Here is a 24446-nt window from a genome sequence, read left to right as displayed (position 1 = left end):
GTATTTGTGCCCGGGATGTCGGGGTCCTCCTTCTGCCTGCGCCAGCATACATCTGCCTGGCAGTCTGCCGCCTCGGCAGCAGGGGCGGTGAGTTTGGGAGGATGGGGTGTGTAGGAGGAATGGATGGAAGTGTGTAGGCAGAGGGGTTGGGGCAGGAGGGGGAGCGAGCCGGAGGGAGCCGAGAGGGGGCGTGGTCCCCCTCCAATCTCCCCGCCCACCCTGCCGAAGGCTTCTCCTGATTGGCTTCTCGACCGCAGGGCTCAGGTTACTTTCTCCCGCAGGGCCGAGCGCGGGAGAGAGGACCCAAGAGCTGAGCGGCTGATTTGGCCCCGGTCGGCTGCCTCCCCACTGCCCCAGAGTCCCCACCCGGCACCGCACCGACCCCCTGCGCCAGCCTCCGTCCCAGCCAAGAGCCCCCAACACCAGCATGGACTGCTGCACCGTAAGTTAGAGGGTCTGGGGGACGGGCACTCAGCTTGGCCTGGGGGAAGGGGCACCCGAGAAGCCCCTGGAGGGCGAGTGAGGGATGGAAGTGGGTGCAGAAGACCTAGCAGCAATAAGGGTGCCTGCTGAGACGTGGGTGGTGGGTGGTGGAAGGCGCCCGCCTGACTTGAAAGCCCTAGGAAGAATGTCCCCCAACTCGTGGGGGCGTCTGGGCGCCCATCCGCCAGGCAGTCTAGGTTGGTCTGGGAGCTCTGCAAGGCTCTGCAACAGGGAAGATGCAGGTTAGACGAGAAGAGGAACTTCCCCCAGAGAGACGCTGGAAACCGTCGCCTAGCGAAGCTCCCGCGACTCCTTTCCCCTGGCTTTCGTCCCCCACCCCATTCCCCATCCCACTGCCGCCGCCGTCGGTGGGCTGACAGGTTGACTCTCCTGACCCTCGCGCCCTGTACGGCGCCGGGTGAGATAGTCAATTATTATTGGTTAGCTTAGTAGCGAAGAGCCTAGTCCGTGTGGTTCTGGGGAGGGATTGGCCAGACCTCCAACGCCTTCTAGCCCTGGAGGGGGCTGGGTGAAGTGACCGCGAGAGAGCCCTGCTGGCGAGGGAAGGAAGCGTCTGCAATTTGTCAGCGCCCACACAGAGACCTAATGCCAAAGCGGGTTGCTGTTAAAGTACTCTGGTATGAAAGCGCCTGGTACAGGACCAGGCTGCTGGCACAGTCGAGGAGTGCAGTGATCATGCATGTATACAATTTATTTGTTCATTTATTTGATATTTTTATTTATTTTTTTTTTAGCCCCTACATATGGAGAAAGTCCTACTCCAAAGTCTTGTATTCTCAGCCGTTTGGTCAACCCAGCTAATGATACAAGAGGTTATGACTTTGCCTGCTTAGAAAAGGAAAAAAAGTGAGGTTTGGAAGGAAAGAATAGACCAGTTTAGAAGAGGTGAGACTTCCCTATGTCTGGGTACCAAGAGGCAGAAAGAACTTAGGGACAAGTGGTTGTGGTTGTTGTTATGATGTTTAACTCTTATTAATACAAATAATAGTTGTCAATTTGTGAATGCTTACCATGTTTAGTCATCACAACAACCCCGTGAAGTAGATATTTTTCCCATTTTACAGATGTGCAAACTGAGGTTTAGAAAGATTAAATGATTTGCCCAGGGAGGCACTGCTTCTAAGTGTGGAGGTGGGACACTAGCCTTGTCTGATTCCAATAGCTGTAATTTAACCTCTCCTATAAATATTTACTATATTTCCTCATTATAAAGGTAATATGGTCATAACAGAAAAATTTAAAAACTAAAGAAAAGTATAAAAAAGAAACATCAATCATCTACAATCCCACCCCCTGGAGAAAGCTCTAATAACATATTTTCTTCCAGGCTTTCTCCTCTGTTTGTTATTCCCCAGGAAGCAGTTTTTGGTTGTGAAAGGAGGAATGGGCTCTTAATGGAGGTTCCTGGGCTCCTCACTCCCAACAGTATTTTACAAAACAGAGAAAATAAATGGATGGTGGGTTCTGGATACACATGTAAGGGAGAGGAAATACTGCCAAGATGGTAAGAATGATGGGGAAGGGAAGGTAGGAAGAATGGTCAGTGGAAAGAGGTGAGAGAGCAAAGACTCCAAGAAGCCAGGGAAGGAATGTAACTTGTCTCCCCTGGTACCTGCAGGACTAATTAGAGTAGGATGTCGGGTCCCTGCATGTAGGCTCTGGTCTGCCCTGGACCATGCTCCTGGGTGCCCACAAGGCCCTACTGAGGGATTGGGAGACATGGTTGGAATAAGTGTCCCCTAAAAAAAGGAGAAGCTGCCCACCCAAACAGTACAGAAGAGGCAAATGCACAGTTATCCCAGTGGTCCAGCACCCTGGGTCACCTCCTCCAGCACATTCTCTACACAGGAGCCTTCCCCTTTCAGGCCCTGTCCTGGGTCTGCAGGGCTAAAGAACTGAGCAAGAGACAGCCCGGGGGAGGGGAGGAGTGGCGTGGCGGCCAAGAAGAGGTAACGGGGCAGAGCGTAGGGGCAGGGCTGGCACTGAGCATCCTCCTACCCAACCCCATTCTGTGGGGGGCTGGGCTCAGTGCTGGGAAGCAGCTGGGATGTGCATAGAGAGCAGAGCACATCTGGGGGGTGGGGACCGGTCCCTCTTCACCTTCCATTCTGGGGCTCTCCTTGCTGACCATCCAACCTGGTGTTTGGGCAACACTTAGTCCTGCTTTATTTTCTTCTTTCTCCTTTAGTAAGGAGGCTCAAACAGAAATGAGAAGAAGAAAACAGATCCGCTTTTTTTTTTTTTTTTAAGAGCAAGAGCTGTTGATTCAGATGTACCAGTTGCCAATCTACATAGTCTGACTTTATATCTGACTTTCCTGAATTCACTTAATATAAAAAGGCAAAGAAACATTTTTTGGACCCATTTTTGGCGTAGTCTAGTTGACTTGGTCCAGCTGAACTCATAGAAATAATTACCTGCCCTGAGGTAGTGGTTAACAGCACAGGTTTCTGAATCCCATCACTATTTGTCAGCTCTGTGACCTTGGGTAAGTTACAAAATGTCTCTGAGGATGTGTCTTTACCTGTAAAATGGGAATTAAATGAGGTAATGTGTGCAAAGCGCTTAACACAGGGCCCAGCATATAACAAGCGGTAGGCAGGGATCATTTTTAAAGCTTTTAGGATTTGGGAGCCGAAGGAGACTTTATTCATCTAGGCCAAGTTCTAGTGGTGCCTGAAGATATTGAGACCCTCAGAGGTGAAGTGATGGGACCATTTGGGACCAGAAGCCATGGCTCGTGTTTTGCCCACCACTGTCCACCTCCCCCTCCCCCACCTACAAACCCCCCAGTTCATGCAGAGCTCTCAGGCACACACCATCAGATCCTGGCTTTGGAAGGCACCGACCCAGGCACCATGACCCTTCCTGGATTCCTTTCACTGTCCCTCCAGCTCTGCCCTGAGAATTCAGCTGGAGGGAGAGGGGGCTGATCCCGGGGAGGAGCAGCGTGCTGGGGGTGGCTCTGCCTGTTGTTCCATCCTGGATCCAGCTGGGGTGGGTGGTGACCGCAGATGGGCCTTAGCATGTTTGGGGGAAGGTACCCCTTCCTCCGCTGAACCTCTACAGCTGCTGGCCCAGGAGAGGGGCTCAGGAATGTTTTCTTGATCATTGTCCTCTTTTGAGAAGCAGCATCCCTATTCCCTGAGACATCCCAAGAAAGTCTTGAGCTCTGAGAATCAAGGATCCAGAAAGGGTTGTTTCTGTTTCTAAATGGGGAATGAGATGTCAGGGGGCGAGCACTAGACCCAGGAAAGACAAAAAGAGTGTGTCAGACCCCTGCACAACCACACCGGCCCTTGATAACTCCTTTTAACCGAAGTTAGATCAATTGTGGACACCTTGAGCACAAACTGAGGAACTCTGAAGCCCAGGAAATGAAGACAGCCTTGGGAAACATGATGAGAGGAAGCCATTTGTAAACCTGGCCTTAGGGCATTTGGGATGCAAATCTGTGCCTCCTAGGACAGGACCGGGCTGGGGCAGTGATCACTGAGGCCCCACGCACACCCATGCCAATTCTGTGAACCGGACGGGGGATGGAGGGAGGGGAAAGGAATAGAACTGAATTACTACTATTGCGTGAGACCTCTGTGGAGAAGCAAAGCACAGGGAAAGTAGTGGAAGTCCTCAGGCCAAAAAAAAAGCAAATTCCTAGAAGTCAGAGGGTCAGTTCAAAGAAGAAATGCCCTTCTAAGTCCACAGTACCCTCTGCTTCCTGTACCCCACGTCATCACTGTGAGTGACGCTAAGCAAGAAGCAGGCTGGGGGCGGGGGCGCTGAGGCCCTCTCCGTTCCAGGGCCTCGCCTCTGAAATCAGTCCCATCAATTCACTAACCCTTTCTATTCTCAGCTAGGGCAGGCTGCTGGAGAAACAGAAACCTGGAGCCTGTGGGTGGGTCTCATTATTTTTAGGTTGATCCCTATGAAATTGTTTTTATATGACCACTTTAGCCTACAAAAACAGCTCTTTCACATCAACTCACTGTCATTTAAAGGAATCATAATAGCTACCATTAATCGACCAACTAGATCGTGCCAGAAGCTTTCTGCATATCACATTGTTTATTCTTCCCCACAACCCAGAGGTAGATATTATTATCTGATTTCAGGTGAAGGAACTGAGTTAGGAAAAGATTAGAAAAATTGCCCAAGACCACTCAGTCAGCAAGTGGTAGAGCTTGGTTCCTTTTCTTGACTGCCTTTGCTTACCTGCAGAGTAGGGGTTAAAAATATACTCTGGACTCTGACATACAAAGGATTGACTCTTTGGTCCACTGATAACTACCTGTATGACCTCAGGTATGGTTTCAACGCTCTAATCAGTTTTATCAGGGGTAAACTGGGATAACAATAAAAGGTACGTCATAGAGTTGTTGCCAAGACTAAATAAAATAACATCTGTAAAACTCTGTGATGCTGTGCCGGGAACAAGGGCAGTGCTTAAATGGTAGCTATTGTCATAATTCTTTTCTTTCTCTTGAGCACATCAGGAAAGGGCTTCTTGCTCCTGCTGTTTTCCTTTTGTCCTTTTTTGGAGTGAAGCCTTTTCCCTGTAGCTTCTTCCAGACCATCTCCTCTCTTCTGTGTTTGAGTACATCCTGAGGAGCAGTGCAAAATGGAGAGGCAATGGGAAAACAGTCTCTGGCCTCTAGCCCGGGGTGGAGGGAGGCTGCGTCGCTGAGGGGTAAGCCCCATCTTCACCCTAATTCCAGCTTTGAGCTCTGGTGTGATTTTACTCAGCGAAGGGACTGGCCTGCTGATTCTTCTGAACCCTCTCCCAGGGAATCCTGGACTCAGAAGGGACCCTTCTGAGCTGAAGGCACCCTCTGAGGACAGGGGGAAAGGCAGCCACATCCAGGAGTCCCTGCTGTGGTTTACTTTGCTCCTCCAAACCCACCCTCCAGTCAGCTGGGCAGCTCCCCTAACTCAGCTGCTGGCAAGGGGCCTTCGCTCACTCAGGGCTACCCGGCTGTCTTTGTATCCCATCTACCGTGCACTTCTCTTTCCTGAGTTGGGAACACAACTGTGTCCACCTGACCCTGAACCTTCCTTTTTGCCTGCCGCTGCCCAGGAGAGACACACACACACACACACACACACACACACACACAGGCCCTGCCTTAGCCCTTCTCTGCACTTCCCACTCCCGCGTCACCCTCGTCTCAATCCCCCAACACTCTCCTCCTACCCCACCCTCGGGGGGCCTCGGCCCGGTCACCCCACAAGGACCCCCCGCCCCCCAGGAGAGCGCCTGCTCCAAGCCGGACGACGACATTCTAGACATCCCGCTGGACGATCCGGGTGCCAACGCGGCTGCTGCCAAAATCCAGGCGAGTTTCCGGGGCCACATGGCGCGGAAGAAGATAAAGAGCGGAGAGCGCGGCCGGAAGGGCCCGGGCCCCGGGGGTCCTGGCGGAGCTGGGGGCGCCCGGGGAGGCGCGGGCGGCGGCCCCAGCGGAGACTAGGCCAGGTGAGGCGGGCCGCAGGCTCTCCTTCCCGACCCCGGACCCCCTCCTCCGAAGGAGCAAGGAAGACTAAGGGCGGCTGGGGGGTGGAGAGGGGTGTGGCAGGAGTCAAGGATGGGGAGTCAAGGTGGGTGGGAGGAGGCTGAGGATGCCGCGGGTTGGAGCGCTCACCTGTTTCTCTCTCTCCACCCGGCCTGCTGCCCCGCCCCGGACCGAAGAACTGAGCATTTTCGAAGGTAATGAATACGACCTCGAAGCAGCGGGCTGGGACCCCTGAGCGGGAGGAAAGGCCCAAACCCCCAGCCCTTCCCTCCGCCCGCCCTCACCTCCTCCCAGCCGGGGAAAATGCACCTGCGCCTGCACGCTTTCTGACACTTGGAGACGCCTGAGACCGCAACGGGGACGCTCCTGGACCGACACAGATACCCAGTCACCCGCGTTTGACCAGCCCGGCCGGGGGCCATAAACACCCAGCGTCTCACACGTACCGGCCGCGGGCTCATTTCAGCTCAGTGACTCCGGGTGGGCAGTTCCGGGTGACCGGGGCTCCCTGGTGCTCCCCGCCCTGGTTCCCGGTTCAGGAAGGAGGGGGGAGAGGAAGTACGGGAAGAGGGCAGGTGCTCAGACCTTCTCTCTCCTCAGTTCCCGAAGAGAGATGGATGCCACGTCCCCTTCGCAGTGACGAGACTTCCCTGCCGTGTTTGTGATCCACTCCTTCCCACCAACCTGCCAGCTTCAGGAGCCCTCTCTGCGTCCTCAGAGACTCCCTCACCGAGGCAGACTCCGTCGAGGACTCACTAAGGCCATGCCCTTTTAGTTAGTTCTCCAGTCTAGTATGGTCCCCGTTCGCCCTTCCTTCCGACCCTAACCTCAGTCTCCGCGCTCCCAAATCTTCCTTCTTTAGCTTCTCGCCCACCTCTCCCCGCACCCAGCATGCTGCTCTGCCTCCGCAGCCTCGGTGCGCTTCCCTTCACGCTCTGCGGAGGGCGCCCTAAGCGTTGCCCAAAAACACTCCAAAAAAAAAGTCCTTTCGATCTCTGCGCAGCTAAAGGGGGCGCCGTGCCTCTCTGCGCTGTTCACGTCCCAGCTTAGTCCCAGAACTTTGGATAGGGGAGGAGGGTTTTTATGGTGTCGGATACCCCTTGCTGTGATCGGAAGTCCCCATTTCACACCCCAACCCCACACCTGCCTGTAATCTGCCCTCCCGTCTCCCCAGCGCACCCCGAGAGCCGCCTCTCCAGCTCTCTGCTTGTTTCTGCAAAGGCCGAGTGCGGGGGAGGCTCGGTAGGAGGAGTCTTCCGCGGCCCCGCCCCTGCTCCTGCTGGCCCCGCCCCCATGGGCTCCTGGGGCTGTGGCCGGGAGGGTTTTTATCTCCGTGTGTGCATGTGACCGTGCTGGGTTGGAATGTGAACAATAAAGAGGAATGTCCAAGTGTTCAGAGGGTGCCAGGGGGGAGGGAGTTTGGGTGCACAAGGCCACCGTTCGAAATTTGAACAATCTCCTTTGACCGAACCAAAAAGTGGAGGTGAAAAGGGGGAAGGGAGGAGAGGAACCTAGGTTAGAACGTACCTTCGGAACCAGCCAGACTTCCCGCCTACAGCGTCCCCTCTGGGACTTCAAGCCCGCTCCTTCCCTTATGGGTAACACTCTTTGGGCCGCCTAGAGGAATTTGTTATACCGGCAGAAAGAAGGAGACAATATGGTACCCAAAGGCTTTAATTCTTGATATTCCCCCTCAGGGATCGGGAGAGAAATCAGATAACCATAGGGAGCTTAGACTTGGTGGTTGTCACAGTGCTGGCAGATGGGGGCCTCTCCAGGAGCCCATTGTTAGAATCGGCCCTCACAGAAGTTTGCTCAGAAATCCCAGGTGCGGTGGCATCCTCCCTGATAAACATAGGCAATTCTTAGTGAAGGCTGGAGGCATCCCTCAGAGCACCATCATCCTCTAACCCAGGGACTTCTAATTTTCACTCTGCATAGGAATCATGGTGGAACTTTGGCTGAAATGAAGATTTCAGGCCCCATCACCCCCAACACACACACACACACACACACACACACAGATTCTGCTTCAGGAGGAATAGGAAGTGGCTTGAATCTGAATGTTTAACAAGCTCCTGGTGACTTCTGTTCGAGTAATCTGAGGACCACACTGGGAGAAATATTGCTCTGATCCCTATTCTGGACCCCAAGACTGACAGCTAAAGTTGATGACAGGCGGCTTTTGCCTCACCTTTCCTTACTGCCCCCCACACAAGAACTAAACTCAGCTGAGTGCTCAGGACAAACAACTCCTGGCCTCCACATCCTGTCGATGTATATAAAAGGCCTTAAAGAGTGAAAAGTAAAAATTCTTCTAAGTGTGAGGAGGGTGAGGGCAGCTCATGAACCAAGCCCTCCACCCTGCACACTTCGCTCACACGCTCAACTACGCGGGCTGTGCTGCTACTCCTACCACAAAAGCCCAGGGCTGAGCGGCACCCCACGCCCTGAAACCCCTGCTAAAGGTGTCAGAGTTTGAGGGCTGAAGTCACCAACTCTTAACCCAAGCCCTTTCCTCCCACTCGGTACCAGCCCTCAGCCCTCCTGCTCACCGTAGGTCACTCCCCCCGTATGTCTCCCTGGGCTTCTTCCTCCTGTCTTTCTGGAACCTTATCAGGCAGAACACAGCAACTGACAGGAAGAGCAGGCCCAGCAGCACCCCGATCACAGCCCCGGCCACTCGGCCTTTGGAAGGCTCTAGGAGACACAGGATCCTCAGAGCTGCAGACCTTCCTTGGTGCCGCAGAGAGCTTCATGCAGACGCCCAACCCAGGCCTGCCAGCCCAGCCTTTGCCCAGCATCCCCTACCAGTCACAGAGAGGGTCAGCTCACAGGATGCACTGCCCATCTGGTTGGTGGCCACACAGCGGTAGGTGCCCGAGGAAGCCAGGGAGAGATTGGTGAGAATGAGCCGGCCGGACACCTCATCTAGAGGGTAAAGAGGAAGTGTTCCATCACTCATTCAACTCACAGTGAGCTATACTATGACAGAAGCATATTTCATTTCATCCTTACAATAATCCTGTCAGGAAGGGACTAACCTCATCCTATTAGTGGGGAAACTGGCTCAGAGAAGGAAAGTAATTGTCCAAGGTGACCCAGAGAGGAAGTGTCAAAACCACTGCAACTTCTGTGCTCTTCCCACACTACACAGCTGCCTTTTCAGGGAAGGGGGAGACAGCACACACATGAAGGGCTCAGAAACCACAATGGAATCGGGGTGGGGTGTCTACTGGCTGATGTCAGGTTCTTGGTTGGGGGAAAAGGGCTTGATTGCTGGAAACTGTGCCCTCTGGGTGGCTCTAAGCTGACCCAAATGCTCTTCTAAGCTGCTTACCTTCCCTTTAGAAGGAAGAGCACACATTGGGAGGTGATCTGGGGGGCTCTATGGATTGATAAAGGGGTTTGCTGGGGCTGGGAGGAGAACCAGGGCACTGGAGCCAGCATGAGGAGGCTGAGAAGCCAAGGCTCTTAGACAGTCACATGGTTCCTTGAAGAAACTGGCTAAATGATTCAAGCCAGTCCATGCTAGTCTGCCTCGGCTTCCTCTCTAGGAAGTCTGGAAATGATTCATGACCCTCAAGAAATCTAAAAGGAATCCCGACCCCCAAAATAGGCAAGTGGGAATCATAGAATGCCCCTGCCTTCCACTCTCTTCCAGGATATCAGAAGTACGTTTAGATTGAGTAATGCCTCAGGGACCACGCAGCCACAGACTGTACGGGAAGACAGGAGGGAACAATAACGGGAGCCAAGGAGGAAGCAGGGGAAAGGTATAGCAGTGTGTCTCATACCTGCAAGCTTGGAACTTGTACTGTGGGTGTGTGGAATTTAGAGGTCAGATTTGCCCAGACTCTGAGTCCCTTCTTCCTTGATGGCGTGGGCCCTTACCTTGCACCATGCTGCCAGGAGGTGGTGTAGGAGAAGATCCAAGGCGGATCCAGTTGTACACTGGCCTGGGGGCTCCCTCGGAAGAGCTGCATCTCAATGCAGCAGAGCCCCCCACGGAGGTTTGACCACTCTGACTGCACGAGGGGCTATTGGGGGGCACTGCAAAAATCACAGGAAGTACCTTAGCCATCTTCTAACCCCACCCCCATGAAGTGCTAGGTTTCCTGCTTCAATACCTCCTACCTCATAGCGGTCCACCTCTATTCACATACCACCGCATCCCAGGGAAATGATTTCCACTGTTGGAAATTCTGATTGTTAGAAAATTCTTCTTCATGTTGAACCAAAATCTGTGTTAGTATAGTATCCCAACTGGTCCCAATACCAGCCCTCTGGGCCCACAAAGAGAAATGAAAAAAATCTCTCCTCCCCAGGACAGCCCTTCAGATATTTGAATGTAGCTGTCATACACCACCTCCTAAGTCTTCTCTTTTCCATCTAAACATCTCCAGCCCCTTTAATAGTTTCTTCTGTTTGCTCATCTCCAAGCAGGCTCTAGTTTGGGGTGAGATGGGTGCTCTGAACACAAAGTTAGTGCTTAGTGATAGGGGCCCTTTTTCCTTTAATGGGCACTCCCCCTCTCTGCTACTGACCTAGAGAGGGACAGAAACCTAGCTACAAATGGGAGGTTCCCCCAAAGATGGAGCTGTTGGGGGCATGGCTCAGATCCCTATCTGTGGGAAGGGCTTTCTCTCGAGCCCTCACTAGCGACTGAGGGAGGAGGCGTTCTTTGTGGGGGGGTGGAGCAGGGGTGGGATTGGAGGACTTTGGGAAGGGGGCTTTTCCTTCGGGGTCCCCAGTGCAGTTGTGCCCTTGGGCTGGAAATCAGGATAGGGGAGGATTTAGCAGGGCCAGTGCAATCTTTCAGGTTATGTGGGTGGCTGGTGCGTCCCCAGCCTGCCTCACCCAGCACAGTAAGGTTGATTAACCCCAACCCATTGGTGTAGAAATCTGGCGGGTTGTTAACATGGCAGAGGTAGGTTCCAGTGTCCGAGGGGTGGACATCGGTCAGTTTCAGCGTGGCCACTCCTCCTGTGGGGGGGTTCTGAAGCAGGCTGGCCCTCTCTGCCTTAGAACCAGTTGGATACAGCTGGCCATTGGTGAAGTACAGGATCTGGGGGGAAGCAGAAGACACATATGTGCTTTTTGCCACCTGGCGTCAACTCTGTAGTCCTTCCTCAGCGCGGGTATTAGAAGCCCCTCCCTTATAGCAGCCAGGGAAGCTGATACTCTGCAGCCAGAACCGGGAAGGTCTATCTGTCGCCAAATACCATCCCTTCCCAGGTGCTGAATGAACTAGAGTCATTGCTTTCTGCTAAGCATGCTCTCAATCTGGGGGGTGGGGGGCGGGGAGGGGAAGCAAATATTCCCGGAGGGGGCAGCATTTTTATCCTGCTTTTAATCACAACAGCTTAGCCTTGGTGGGTTTATGAACTGACACTGGAGTGGCACTAACGTACGGGGGTTGCATGGAGGAACTCTGGGGGAGACGGTTGGATACACAGGGCTGTATGCGTGATATAGCCTCACGGAGACTGCGTTCCTAAGAAGATCTAGAAAGATCTTTTTCATCCAAGCATACTGATCCACAAATGTGCCCTCTCCGACCCCCTCGCCCTCATCGCTGGGTGGGTCCCCTGTTCCTGCCTCTCCTGGCCAAGCCCGCCAAAGGCAGGAGGGCCCCCGATTCCGCACGGTGCCCTCAGCTCACAGGTTGGGACGAGGAGACGGGCCTCCCAGGCTGCACGAAGCTCCACTCCAGGGCGAAGTTGTCTCCCACCGACGTGCTGTAGCTGCACGTCAGCTCGGCTGTCCTGCCCACCGGCGCGCTCAGGGGCTCGGTGGGCACCTTCACCTCCACGGCCAGCCCGGGGGCTGGAGTGGCCGAGAGGCCGGCGGGAGAAGCGCTCAGATGACCCGGCCGGGGTGCCCTTCTTCCCCTGGGGCTCAACTCCCTCCGCTCCGTCCCTCCCTTCCTGAAACCTGAGGTTTCCAGGAGGGAGGAGCCCACACGCCACCGGCTTTTTGGGTGAAAGGACCTGAAAGGGCCAAGACTGGGCCCGGTCTGAGGGTGTGCTTGTCGGGGAAAGGAAAACAAAAGTCGGGTGGTGGTTACACCCTCCCGAGAGGGCCAACTTGTCTGCTGGCCCAGCGGCCTCCTCTGTCCTCTACCCTCCCAGGGGCCTTCGACGTCTTCTCCCCGGCCTCTGCCCCCGCCCCCTCCCACCGCCGTCCGCTGGCCCCCTCCTCACCGCTCAAGCAGACCCAGCCCAGCAGGGCCCCGCAGAGGAAGGGCCCCTGGAGCCAGGCCATGGCCGCGTCCTGCCGGCTCTTGGTCCGTCTGGGTGTCTGGCTCTGGGAGAAGGTAGCGAGTGCCCACAGGGCAGCCTCCTGGTGCCAGGCCCCAGCGAGACTGGCTATCTCAGAGCAAACAAGGGGAGAGGCCTGGCCCTCAGGCAAGGAAGCGCTCCTCCCTCCTGCAGGCCCCAGTACAAGAATCATTCTAGCCCTCCTCCCTTCTTTTGTCCCCTTCCCCCCAATCTCTGAAGCAGTCAGGCCCTGGGGAAAGGGCTGGGCCTGGGGTGGGCACCTCAGGGCAGGAGAGGGATCAGAACTGGTGCTCTGTAGGGAAAGAGGGACCCAGGAGGGAGAGGGAGGCATTCTGATAACCTGGGAGCTGGCAAATGCCGTCACCACTTTGGGGTCTCACACTGCGAGCTCGAGCCCCAGGCCAAGGCCCTACCACCCCCTTCAGAGTCTGGTTCCTTCTGAGACCCTCAGCCCCTCTTCCAAGTTACTCCTCTGAGATCCCTTCTTGGGCACCTTTATCACCACTTGCTGAGGCAGGAGTCTCCATGGAAACTACAAGCCCTCCCCCCTCCCAGAGCCACCCCATTTCATGGGCAGAGAAACTGAGATCTGGAGGAGCCCCTACCCTTGGTAGGAAAAGGTGTGGCAGGACTGGGGTGGACACACCGCCACCACATCCTGTGCCTGGCTCTCCCCCAGTACGAGGGGGATCACTGCTGGACGGGCAAGAAGACGGGTAAGGATTCCGTGGTCTGGGAGAGGAGCAGGAGTCAGGTTCTTCCCCCTGCTCTTGAGGAGGAAACGGGATTAAGGGCACACACACCTGAGCCGTGAGCGCTCAAGCTCCAGCAGAAAGTCACCAATTTTATCCCCTTGCTGCTCAAAGTGAGTGAGGGTCTCCCAGCCCCAGGCTCTTTGTGCCTCTCCACCACTGCCTGACAGCAAACGACCCTTTTAAAGACTCTAGAAGAGCTATCCCGAGCCAGTAAGCCAAGCTGGAGGCTGTGCGGAGAAGCCCTTCTGGGTCCACCGCCTGGGCAGGTCCTTTTTGCATCATCCTGAGACTCAGCTTCTCCTGGGAATTCCAAGTTTGAAAAGGTGATTTGACTCTCACTTTCCACACAAACACAATGTATCTTTATTGAAGTTTGCAAAATAAAAACAAAACCATGCATTTCAAGTTAGTATAAAAAATATCTTCCTTATCCCCTGCCCCAACAAAACCCAACAAAACCAGCGGGACAGGTTATATTGACACGGGGAGCTGGAGGGGGAGTGAAGGATGAGGTTAGGTGGGACAGGGTACAGACCAAGGGGGCCTGGAGGACTGGTTGACTGGCGGTCCCTACCAGGCCCTGGGGGACGGGGGAGAGAGGCAGAGGTAGCAATCTCAGCAGCATGCCACTGCAGTCTTACAGAGAGCCCAGGGTGGGGCCTTCCTAATCCTAGGTCCACGTCCTCTTCTTCTACCTCCTGGAAGTTTGGGTCTTAACTGAGACTCAGTTTTCCCATAGTAAAGAAAGGTGGGAGCAGAGGACCAGAGGTGTGGAAGGCGGCCACCCTCCCAAGGCTCAGGCCTCTGTGCTAGGGGTGACCCCTGTAGGAAGGAGAGAAGCCAGATGCTCAGCCAGCGAGTGGCTGGGCCATCACACCAGAGACCCAGCCTGACTCTGGGCGGGCACCATCACAGGGACGGCACCCATGCGGCTCAGAGCAGAGGAAGAGACCCCCCCAGGGCTGGGAGATATTGGCTGAGGGTGGGCCCCATCTGTTCTGGGCAGCCTTGGTGAGGGCAGGACCTGACTGGAGAGGCTGGGTGTGGGGCTCAATGCACCAGGCCTGGGAGGGCCTTGGGGTGGCCGAAGGGCTCGTGCCGAGGTAACAGAGGAGAGGGTCCCATTCTTGGAGATTGTGTCTGAGCCCTTGGGCCAGGGCAGGGTCCGGGGAGCGATGGCGTCCTCCCTAGTCATCAAAGAAGCGATAAGAGGTCAGAAGCCGGAAAGGGGAAGGGGGAGAGTTTCCACGTGCTTTGTCTTACTCTCATCTCCCCTCTTCTTCACCTCTCCTCTCACTTAAAATCTGCCCACAGGAAGGATGGTTCAGCCACCGCCCAACCTTCCGTTAGATGAGAGCTGCCCGAATTCCCAAGGAGAGCCCTCATCTTGGCAGAGACCAGGGACACTTACTTGATATCGTTGGCCGGCTCCTCTAGAGCCTTGCCCCGGCGCTGGTACAACAAGACCAGCCCAACCAGGAGCCCCAATCCAACCATGGTGCCCACGACAGCTCCAGCAACCACCGTAGCCTCAGGCCCTGGAAAAACCTTGCCGTCAGAGGGGGACTCTCAGCTTATTCCCTGGCCCTTTCCAACCCCACTGCCCCACTGCCCTACCACCACCCTACACGTTTTCTCTCTTTGTTAAGAAGAAGGTGACTATCAAGAAGAAAGTGGTCACTGACCAAGCACCTGCATGAACATATGACCAAGACAAGCTCCTTTGTCCGGTTATAATGAAAGGCCTCCTCCCCTCTCTTGCAAACCCACCCCACCCCCCATTGACCAATCTTCTCCCTAACCACACTTACCCCTCACTGACCTGTGCTCACTTTCAGGGTCACATTGCACTGGGCACTGCCCACCTCATTGTGGGCCTTGCAGATATACACTCCAGACATGGAAGTGGAAAGGTTTTTGAGGTTTAAAGACCCATGGATGGCATCTGTGGACACAATTTAGCAGTCAGTCCAGGGATCCTCTTTCCCACAAAAAACATCCTGCCCCTCCTCTGGAATGTCCTCTTTGACTCTCTGGGAGAGACTCCCTGGCTATCCGTTCCCTGAGGGAAGGGAAAGGTGTGACAGCCAGTGTGCTGGGTTCTGCTCCCAGTTGCCTAACTGCTAGCTCAATACCCCTCGCCATTTCCACCGCTCAGTGTCCCCAAGTGATATCTGAAAGGAGGCTAAAGAGGAAGTGATGCCCAGAACAGCCAAAATCCAATTTTTACTTTTATTTCTGAATGGCAGAGAGTGAGAGAGAAAGGACATTGAGCGAGGAATTAGAAAACCTAGGATCCAGATTTGACCAGTCTTCTCCTTGGGAAGACTGGTCAATTGACTTTAAGAAAGTTACCTGCTATCTCTGGGTCCCAATTTCTTCATCTGTAAAATGGGGTAATACGACCTACTTGATTGTGTTGAAAGGAATATATGAAATAATCTAATGATTTTAACAGTTAAAGTTTATTGGCTGCTTACTCTGCACCAAAGACTAAGTTCTTTACATGTACTAACTTAGAAAAGTTTCACAACAAACCTATGAGGTAAGCTCTATGTAAAAATAATTTTAAAACTTTTATTATAAAAATGGTCAAATAAAAAGTAGAAAGAGGGACGAAATAAAAATCCATATACCCACAACCTAGATTCAACAGTTGCTAACATTTTGCTATACTTACTTATTTCATTTCTCTTTCTCTTTTTTCTGAGACATTTTAAAGTAAATACTTCAGCATGAAACTCCAAAAATAAGGAAGGACAGTATCCTACACAACCACAATACCATTACCACACCTGATAAATTAAGACTAATTCTCCAAGAGCACCTAGTACTCCATATTACAATTGTTCCATCGATTATCTCAGTCAAATTGAAAAAAAAAACAAAGTTCCAATTGCCCCCAAATGTTTTTTATAGCTGGTGTGTTCAAATCAGGGCTATTGATATCGCCATCTTACAGATGAGGAAACAGAGGCACAAAGTCACATACCTAGTGAACGCAGATCTTCTAGCCCCAGAGCCTCTTGAGTAATGTAAATCTGCAGCACGTGCCTGCACCTGGCAGGGCCTCTTTCTCCAGCCCCTCCCCACACCCTCCTCCTCCCCCGCTGACAGTGCTTTTCAGCATTGCCTCCCCTGGCACCCCAGCCCCTCTGGTACGTCATCTTTCCTCTACCCCAGCCGCACTCTCAGTGTCTCCAGAAGGTCCCTCACCTAAAACAGGTGCAAAGAAGACCTGGGAGGATGGGGGCGACCGCACCCACTGGTATTGGGCAGCGGGCTTACTCCTTGGGGACTGGCAGCTCAGGGTCACGTTGGTCCCCACGTGGGGCACGCCCCGGAGGCGGCAGGATGGAGGAGCTGGAGGAACTGGGGGAGGGGAGACAGGTTAAAAACTCACATCCGGGGGCCAGCGGCTCCCCCTCCCCCGCTCCCACACAGAGTGACAGGATCCCCCGTCACTCTGTTTGCCCCTCCCCCAACCTTCACACTCAGTCGTTTGGGGGAGAGACCTGCCCCGACCTCCCATGGGTGCCTCTCACTTACCCAGCACATTGAGTTCTAAAGTCTTGCTGCTGTGACCTCGAACAGTGCCTTGACTGTCTTGCAAGTTCACAGAACAGAGGTAGGGTCCGGAGTCTTTCTCCTGGAGGCCCTGCAGCCGCAGTGACACATTCCGGGAGGGCATGGGGTAGACCAGAGATGCTCCAGGTTTGCTTGATGTGACCCCACTGATGTGCGCCAACACCTGGTGGGCGGGCGTAACACCTCCCCATTATTACTTGTCTGCTTTGTGCCCAGGGCTCAGCTAGTCCCCCTCCCCCAAACTGGGGGTCTTCAAATGCCCCTCACCTGCACCACCCCCTCTAACCTCTACCAGCTCTCCATTCACCCCTGTGTCTCTAGCTACCGTCTCACCGCCCCGGGTGCTCTGCACCAGAACAGGTCCTGTTCCCCTGGGCGCTGTCTCTTCATCTCCCACTTGGGGTGTTTAGAAAGTGGTAAAATGGTTGAGGGATAATGTAAATAGGGGGAAATGTATGAAAGAAACTTAGACTGCAGGGGTAGAGCCAAGAGAAAAAATAGCTTTTTAAATTTTCTTTTTCTTGAAGATCCCCAGCCCCTACCCCTGCAATCTAAGTTCCTTTCATACATACCCCCTACTTATCAAATGACCACCTGAACACACTTTCTAGGACCTTGCAAGGAGCCCGGCAAATAAGGAGCTCTGAAAATGACGTTTCCTTGGCTTCTGGGTAAATTTGCCTCTGAGTCTTCGTCTGATGTCAGGAAGGAAGATAGGTGAGAGATTGTAGGAGGACATGTACCCTTGCCTCTCAAGGAGGTTATATGGGAGCAGCAGGACAGATAATCATTTGGAAAGAGAAGCGGCCTGTGACAATGTCCAAAGCACAGATGATGTGAAAACAGGAAGATGCTCAACTTTTAAAAGTTGTGTGATACGTGCCCTAACCCTTCCTGTTTCCTGTACCCTCAATCCTCACTTTCCCCCTTGCCCGGCAACGTAAAATGCCTCTCCACTTGTCAGTGGTTGGTGTGCTGGATTTCTAGGGAAACCTGGGAAAAAGAGGATTCTTCGGGGAAGCCTCCAAGATCAAAACAAAAATTGAACCGGTGAGGTGGACCTTGCTTTTCCCTGACACTCCTTTGAGTCAGCCATCCCCTGGCCACCCCTCCCGCCGTTGCCAGCTCTTCCCTGCTCCCCACCCCGCCCGCGGCCCCGCCCCACCTCCGGCGTAGCTAGCCTCTGGCCGAGATTTCCCTCACCTGGCTCATATTCATATTCGTCCCTTCCAGTAAGAACCAGATCACGGTGGGCACCTCCCAAGGCTTGGGCTTGGTCGAAGACACCTCCCCGCGCAGGGTGTACCACGCCGGGAGCACCACTTCAGCCCCCTCTACCGCCCGCAACTTGGTGAGGCCGGCGGGCACGTGCAGCTCCACTTGGGCCCGCGAGGGGGACGCTGGGGATGAGAGCGAGGAGGGTGAGCGCGGAGCCCGAGGACCCAGCTCAACGCGGCGGCAGGAGAGGACGAACCTCGCCCGCCACCGTAGGCCTCGAAGACTGCCCTGGGCCCGCTGGCCTGGGATCCCATTGTCAGTTTCATCAGAGCTTCTTCTCCCCAACCGCAGCCCGCTGGCCTGCAGCGGGGATAGGGACCCGTGTCTACGCATTTATTGGTAACCAGAGACACAGATTTCCGCGCACCAAGAGGAGGAGGGGAGATTTCCAGCGAGAAGGGAAAGACATCCAAGAGGAAGGGAAGAGTTAATACTTTTAATCTACACTCTACGTGGGCCACTTGCTCCCCCAATTTTCCTGGGTGGAAAGACGCTGGTCAGGATCAACAGCGGTCCCATCTCCTGCGTTCTCAGCCAGATGGGCGGAGGGGGGTGGGAGGGTTAATCGGTTACCGATTAACTCCGCGGCTCCTTCTGAACTACTCCGAGCCAGGGAAACCGGAGTGGCCCAGCGCCCAACCCGGCCCAGTGACTGCCCGTGCTGCCCGGCCTCCCACTGGGTTCCCACACGTGGGCTTCCCCAGGAAAGCTCCCAAGGGCCCTTTTGGGGCCCAGGGGATCTGGGCAGGGAATCCTGGCAGAGCTAGAGGAGAATGAAGGTCCCCTGACAATCAAGTACAAAGCAATCGAGTACAGAGCTTGCCTCAGCCTGTGACTGACCTTCAGGAGGTGGCCTGGGGTGTTGGTTTCAAGGAGGGGGCTGTCGAATCAAAGCTTGCATCATGGCGCCCAGCAACACTCACTTATTGCCCTTTGGAGAGGCAACGGAGCAGCCAAAAGCCCTTTGGGGGAATAAGCTTGGGCTTGTCCGTGGCCAGGCCTGAGGATGTTGGCTGCCCTAGTCCTACGCCCTGCTCTCACTGAGGCCCTGAGTCCTCGGCCTCAACACTCTGCCCTGGAGTCTGAGATGCCACCTCCGCGTGGTGATCAGGGGGCCACCGCTAGGACAGCGGCCGCGCACGGGTCTGGCTTTCCACCCTGCTACAGGCCAGCTGAAGGCCTCTAAGGGCCCGGGAGTGGATCCGGCCAGGATGCATACCCGCCCCTCCTCCCCCGCTGACAGTGCTTTTCAGCATTGCCTCCCCTGGCACCCCAGCCCCTCTGGTACGTCATCTTTCCTCTACCCCAGCCGCACTCTCAGTGTCTCCAGAAGGTCCCTCACCTAAAACAGGTGCAAAGAAGACCTGGGAGGATGGGGGCGACCGCACCCACTGGTATTGGGCAGCGGGCTTACTCCTTGGGGACTGGCAGCTCAGGGTCACGTTGGTCCCCACGTGGGGCACGCCCCGGAGGCGGCAGGATGGAGGAGCTGGAGGAACTGGGGGAGGGGAGACAGGTTAAAAACTCACATCCGGGGGCCAGCGGCTCCCCCTCCCCCGCTCCCACACAGAGTGACAGGATCCCCCGTCACTCTGTTTGCCCCTCCCCCAACCTTCACACTCAGTCGTTTGGGGGAGAGACCTGCCCCGACCTCCCATGGGTGCCTCTCACTTACCCAGCACATTGAGTTCTAAAGTCTTGCTGCTGTGACCTCGAACAGTGCCTTGACTGTCTTGCAAGTTCACAGAACAGAGGTAGGGTCCGGAGTCTTTCTCCTGGAGGCCCTGCAGCCGCAGTGACACATTCCGGGAGGGCATGGGGTAGACCAGAGATGCTCCAGGTTTGCTTGATGTGACCCCACTGATGTGCGCCAACACCTGGTGGGCGGGCGTAACACCTCCCCATTATTACTTGTCTGCTTTGTGCCCAGGGCTCAGCTAGTCCCCCTCCCCCAAACTGGGGGTCTTCAAATGCCCCTCACCTGCACCACCCCCTCTAACCTCTACCAGCTCTCCATTCACCCCTGTGTCTCTAGCTACCGTCTCACCGCCCCGGGTGCTCTGCACCAGAACAGGTCCTGTTCCCCTGGGCGCTGTCTCTTCATCTCCCACTTGGGGTGTTTAGAAAGGTGCCCACAACTCATTAAAATTGACTGCCCAACGTACTAATGGGCCAGAACCTGCAGTTAGATAAAAGAGGAATGGAAGAGAATGAGGTGAGATCAAGTTGAGAGATCATTGTGCTACTTTAGACTTAAGGTATCAAAACTCCAGAAACATCATTAATTTGGAACAGGTCATGTCCCAGATATTCTGGTGAAATATTTATACTGTGTAGTTCTACGAGAAGATTTCCCTCACCTGGCTCATATTCATATTCGTCCCTTCCAGTAAGAACCAGATCACGGTGGGCACCTCCCAAGGCTTGGGCTTGGTCGAAGACACCTCCCCGCGCAGGGTGTACCACGCCGGGAGCACCACTTCAGCCGATCACGGTGGGCACCTCCCAAGGCTTGGGCTTGGTCGAAGACACCTCCCCGCGCAGGGTGTACCACGCCGGGAGCACCACTTCAGCCCCCTCTACCGCCCGCAACTTGGTGAGGCCGGCGGGCACGTGCAGCTCCACTTGGGCCCGCGAGGGGGACGCTGGGGATGAGAGCGAGGAGGGTGAGCGCGGAGCCCGAGGACCCAGCTCAACGCGGCGGCAGGAGAGGACGAACCTCGCCCGCCACCGTAGGCCTCGAAGACTGCCCTGGGCCCGCTGGCCTGGGATCCCATTGTCAGTTTCATCAGAGCTTCTTCTCCCCAACCGCAGCCCGCTGGCCTGCAGCGGGGATAGGGACCCGTGTCTACGCATTTATTGGTAACCAGAGACACAGATTTCCGCGCACCAAGAGGAGGAGGGGAGATTTCCAGCGAGAAGGGAAAGACATCCAAGAGGAAGGGAAGAGTTAATACTTTTAATCTACACTCTACGTGGGCCACTTGCTCCCCCAATTTTCCTGGGTGGAAAGACGCTGGTCAGGATCAACAGCGGTCCCATCTCCTGCGTTCTCAGCCAGATGGGCGGAGGGGGGTGGGAGGGTTAATCGGTTACCGATTAACTCCGCGGCTCCTTCTGAACTACTCCGAGCCAGGGAAACCGGAGTGGCCCAGCGCCCAACCCGGCCCAGTGACTGCCCGTGCTGCCCGGCCTCCCACTGGGTTCCCACACGTGGGCTTCCCCAGGAAAGCTCCCAAGGGCCCTTTTGGGGCCCAGGGGATCTGGGCAGGGAATCCTGGCAGAGCTAGAGGAGAATGAAGGTCCCCTGACAATCAAGTACAAAGCAATCGAGTACAGAGCTTGCCTCAGCCTGTGACTGACCTTCAGGAGGTGGCCTGGGGTGTTGGTTTCAAGGAGGGGGCTGTCGAATCAAAGCTTGCATCATGGCGCCCAGCAACACTCACTTATTGCCCTTTGGAGAGGCAACGGAGCAGCCAAAAGCCCTTTGGGGGAATAAGCTTGGGCTTGTCCGTGGCCAGGCCTGAGGATGTTGGCTGCCCTAGTCCTACGCCCTGCTCTCACTGAGGCCCTGAGTCCTCGGCCTCAACACTCTGCCCTGGAGTCTGAGATGCCACCTCCGCGTGGTGATCAGGGGGCCACCGCTAGGACAGCGGCCGCGCACGGGTCTGGCTTTCCACCCTGCTACAGGCCAGCTGAAGGCCTCTAAGGGCCCGGGAGTGGATCCGGCCAGGATGCATACCACCCCCATGGCTTCCTGGCTGCGTGTCTTTACAGAACCCCCAGCCCGATTCCTTGGCCTTCTTAGCACCCCCCTCCCCATTTCCTGGCAGGTCCCTGTGGGCCAAGCAGGAAACTTGTGCCCGGTGATAAGCCAGAAGACAATGAGCAGGGCGCCGCTGGACCGGAGGCTCTGCAGGCAAAAACAACCTCAGCCTCAAGGAGCCTGACACCCACTCAGGACCAGCCCGCCAGCTGGGACGCGGAGAGGCCTACGGGTGGTGCAAGCTCTGGCCCAGCCTTTCTGCAGCTCTCTCCCAGCGGCCAGACACAGTTCCAGCCGGAAAGCGGCCGCGGTCCCGGGAGAGGGGAGAGCCACCTCCTCCCTAGGCCCCCAGCGACCTCCCTCAGGTCCTGCATTTACGAGGTCACTCTGCCAAAGGTAGAGGGGTGGTAAATCAATAGTAATGCGGACACACTGGGGTCTGGGCAAAGGCCAGCTAGGAGCTGGAGAGGGCCCCAGGCTTCGCTGCCCTGGTCCGGGGTGTCCGCTGGAGCAGAAGCCCCTCAACTCTTCGGCCCTTTTTGCTCCCAGGTGCCACAGGGAGAGGCAAAAGGGGTGGTTGGGTCTGAGTGAAGGGAGCAGCCCAGGAAAGGGACCCTTCTGGCCCCCGCCAGACCAGAGTGTGGAGCAGGCTAGAGCGCAGGAGAAGGAAAATGGGCCTGCTCCCCAGGGCTACTATTTTTAGTCTCCCTCTTTCTCTGAGAAACTCCCCCCGCGGGCTTCTCACGCCCCAGGGGCAGCATCGCTGAGCCACCGAGGAGCGAGGGAACAGAAGGGCCTCGGCGGAGAACCCTGTCGGGCAGAGCCCAATAGAGCCTTTGCCACCCAAAGCGCTGACCATCCCGAGGGCCATTTAACCCTCAAGTGGCCCCCCGGGGGTGGCCGGGTAGGGATGCTGAAGCCTAGGTCTTCAGTATGAAATCTGAGGCTCAGAGTTAGGATAGAAAGAGGACGGGTTGCAGGAGAGCTGCCGATGACGTCCTGGACGCTAACTTGAATTTTTCTCCCTTTCTTCAGAGATCCCCAGAAGGAAGGGGGATGGGGAAGCTGGGGGCAGAATGCAGAAGGGAAAGAGGTGTTGATGTTGAAGCTGGGACAGGGGGCCTGAGAAGTCAAGGGATCCTGGAGCAGCCCCACCAAGCCTAGAGGGGCTGGTGGTCTGGTCTTGAGCCCCACTTTGTCTGGGGACCCTAATACTTCCTGCCCCAACACCCTTGCAGCACAGACTGGGCTAAAGGAGACACGGGTAAAAGTTAGGTGGACCCCATCACTGTGGTTGAATTTCACTCTACATCTTTCCAAGCCTTACTTGCCCTGGTGACTTCCAACCTGAGAGAAATGAGGAGTTAAAGCTGACCTGGACAAACCCACCCTTCACCCTCATTTGGGATCCTTGAAGAAAGATGGCAAGAAAGCCTGGGAGGCAGCATGTGAAACAGCTTATAATGAGCTTAGTTCCTGTGGGTCCTTTTCTCCCAGATATTGCACTGGGCCACCCCAGCTCCTGGAGGCCTTCAAACACTCCTCAAGCACTTGCTCCAAGGAGGGGCCCTTCCTCTCTGACTCAAAGGCCCTCTTCTCTATTTCCTTTGTCCCTTTGGCTCTGGGAGCCAATGGGGGTGGTGGACCTCTTGGGGGGGGGTCACAGTTCTGCTCCTCTAGGCATTCAAAGCCCTCCTCCATTTCCTGTGTCCCAGATGACCTCACGGTCGTGCTTTGGGGGCACCTCCCTTGATTCCCAGGGCAGGAAGCAGGAGGAGGGGGCAAGGGGGAGGATCTGGGCTGGGGAATTGAGGTGAAGTGCTTGTGTCAAGCCCGGGAACCAGGGAATTCCCCAGGGGCTCTTGCACATCAGTTTGTGGCGGGGTGGGGGTCGGGAGGGGGGCTGGAGTTAAGTCTTTAAGCTCTTTAGCCAGTGTCTCATCCAGCAGCTCAGCTCATCCGGCTCTGCTTGGGTGGAGGTGGGGAGTGGGGGTGAGGAATGGTTCCAACAACTCACCCCAGGCGGTACCCTAACCCTCTCCCCGACCACAAACACACCGCACCCAAAGTGGGAGCTGTTCCCCGACACAGCGGGGAAACAAGTGATGCCCTTCGTGGGGGGAAGTATAAGGGCGGGGAGGGAAAGAGTCAGAGACGGGAGTCCTGTCCCACCCAGTTCCTCATCAGTGCTCAACACCACCTCCCTCAGGGTCGAATTCACGCCATCTCTCCCATCTCACGTCCCCTCCAGGTCCAGGGTTTCACTCACCGAGAGTAGTCAGCCCCAGGAACAAAAACCGCAGCAAGCTAGTCGCAGGGGACCTGGGCAGGGAAACCATGGCCTTCCCTGGCCCCGACGGAGTCAGGGGCGCCGGCTCCGGGACACGCCAAGCGACAGGTGCTGGGGCCGCACGACAGCCGGAGCGGAGGCGGGAACCGGGCCACCGACACCAAGGGCGGCCCTGGCCAGAGTCTGCGTGCCTGTGCCGGTGGTGGGGTGGGGACCGACGGGGACTGGGGGCGGGGCATTCGAGGGGGCGGAGAGGTCGCCGTCCTCGCGGGCGGGGCTCGAGGGTGACCCGCCGCAGGCGGACGCTCCTCGCGCTCCGACGGCCGGCTCCCGCGGCCTCCACCGGGTCAGGACGCAGGGTGGGGTCGGGTGAGTCGTGGCGCCCGCACAGCCGGCCGGGGGCAAGGGCAGAAGGGAAGAGCCCTAACTCTCAGACTACGCCATAGCCTTCCCCCTCCGCTAAGTGGGGTG

At 55.8% G+C, this 24446-nt stretch overlaps 3 protein-coding genes across 3 annotated transcripts; 1 reads left to right on the top strand and 2 right to left on the bottom strand.

Annotated features, from left to right (window-relative positions):
* The first annotated feature begins 285 nt into the window (after positions 1–285).
* Positions 286–7403, top strand: NRGN (neurogranin). The gene is made up of 4 exons (XM_007117929.3): positions 286–442; positions 5751–5977; positions 6191–6208; positions 6615–7403. The coding sequence occupies exons 1-2, from the start codon at positions 428–430 to the stop codon at positions 5970–5972; spliced, it is 237 nt and encodes a 78-aa protein (XP_007117991.1). The 5' UTR covers positions 286–427; the 3' UTR covers positions 5973–5977; positions 6191–6208; positions 6615–7403.
* Positions 7404–7726: 323 nt separating this feature from the next.
* VSIG2 (V-set and immunoglobulin domain containing 2) lies at positions 7727–12629 on the bottom strand. Its single transcript, XM_007117928.3, has 7 exons — positions 12221–12629; positions 11680–11843; positions 10875–11082; positions 9909–10067; positions 8826–8945; positions 8570–8714; positions 7727–7859 (listed from the first exon to the last, which is right to left on the bottom strand). The coding sequence occupies exons 1-7, from the start codon at positions 12627–12629 to the stop codon at positions 7727–7729; spliced, it is 1338 nt and encodes a 445-aa protein (XP_007117990.3).
* Positions 12630–13392: 763 nt separating this feature from the next.
* Positions 13393–24171, bottom strand: ESAM (endothelial cell adhesion molecule). Its single transcript, XM_028477341.1, has 7 exons — positions 23955–24171; positions 17845–18041; positions 16603–16804; positions 16270–16425; positions 14876–14998; positions 14465–14591; positions 13393–14240 (listed from the first exon to the last, which is right to left on the bottom strand). The coding sequence occupies exons 1-7, from the start codon at positions 24022–24024 to the stop codon at positions 13925–13927; spliced, it is 1191 nt and encodes a 396-aa protein (XP_028333142.1). The 5' UTR covers positions 24025–24171; the 3' UTR covers positions 13393–13924.
* Between the last annotated feature and the right edge of the window lie 275 nt (positions 24172–24446).

This window comes from Physeter macrocephalus, chromosome 16 (genome assembly GCF_002837175.3).
Source record: "Physeter macrocephalus isolate SW-GA chromosome 16, ASM283717v5, whole genome shotgun sequence".
Classification (NCBI taxonomy): Eukaryota; Metazoa; Chordata; class Mammalia; order Artiodactyla; family Physeteridae; genus Physeter; species Physeter macrocephalus.
The sequence above is the reverse complement of the archived record's forward strand: the minus strand, read 5'-3'. Positions and strand labels throughout refer to the sequence as shown.

Excerpts from the sequence above, each read along its gene's own strand:
- VSIG2 (XM_007117928.3), bottom strand. The coding sequence starts at position 12,629 with ATGCCTCCCTCTCCCTCCTGGGTCCCTCTTTCCCTACAGAGCACCAGT. Across the intron at positions 11,083-11,679 it reads CCGTCTCCTCGTCCCAACCT|ATCCTGTACTTCACCAATGG; the intron begins GTGAGCTGAGGG and ends GCTTCCCCCCAG. Across the intron at positions 10,068-10,874 it reads AATCAACCTTACTGTGCTGG|TGCCCCCCAATAGCCCCTCG; the intron begins GTGAGGCAGGCT and ends TGATTTTTGCAG.
- ESAM (XM_028477341.1), bottom strand. The coding sequence starts at position 24,024 with ATGGTTTCCCTGCCCAGGTCCCCTGCGACTAGCTTGCTGCGGTTTTTG. Across the intron at positions 14,592-14,875 it reads GACCCTGAAAGTGAGCACAG|GGCCTGAGGCTACGGTGGTT; the intron begins GTCAGTGAGGGG and ends AGGTTTTTCCAG. Across the intron at positions 14,241-14,464 it reads GAGCCGGCCAACGATATCAA|GGAGGACGCCATCGCTCCCC; the intron begins GTAAGTGTCCCT and ends TTTGATGACTAG.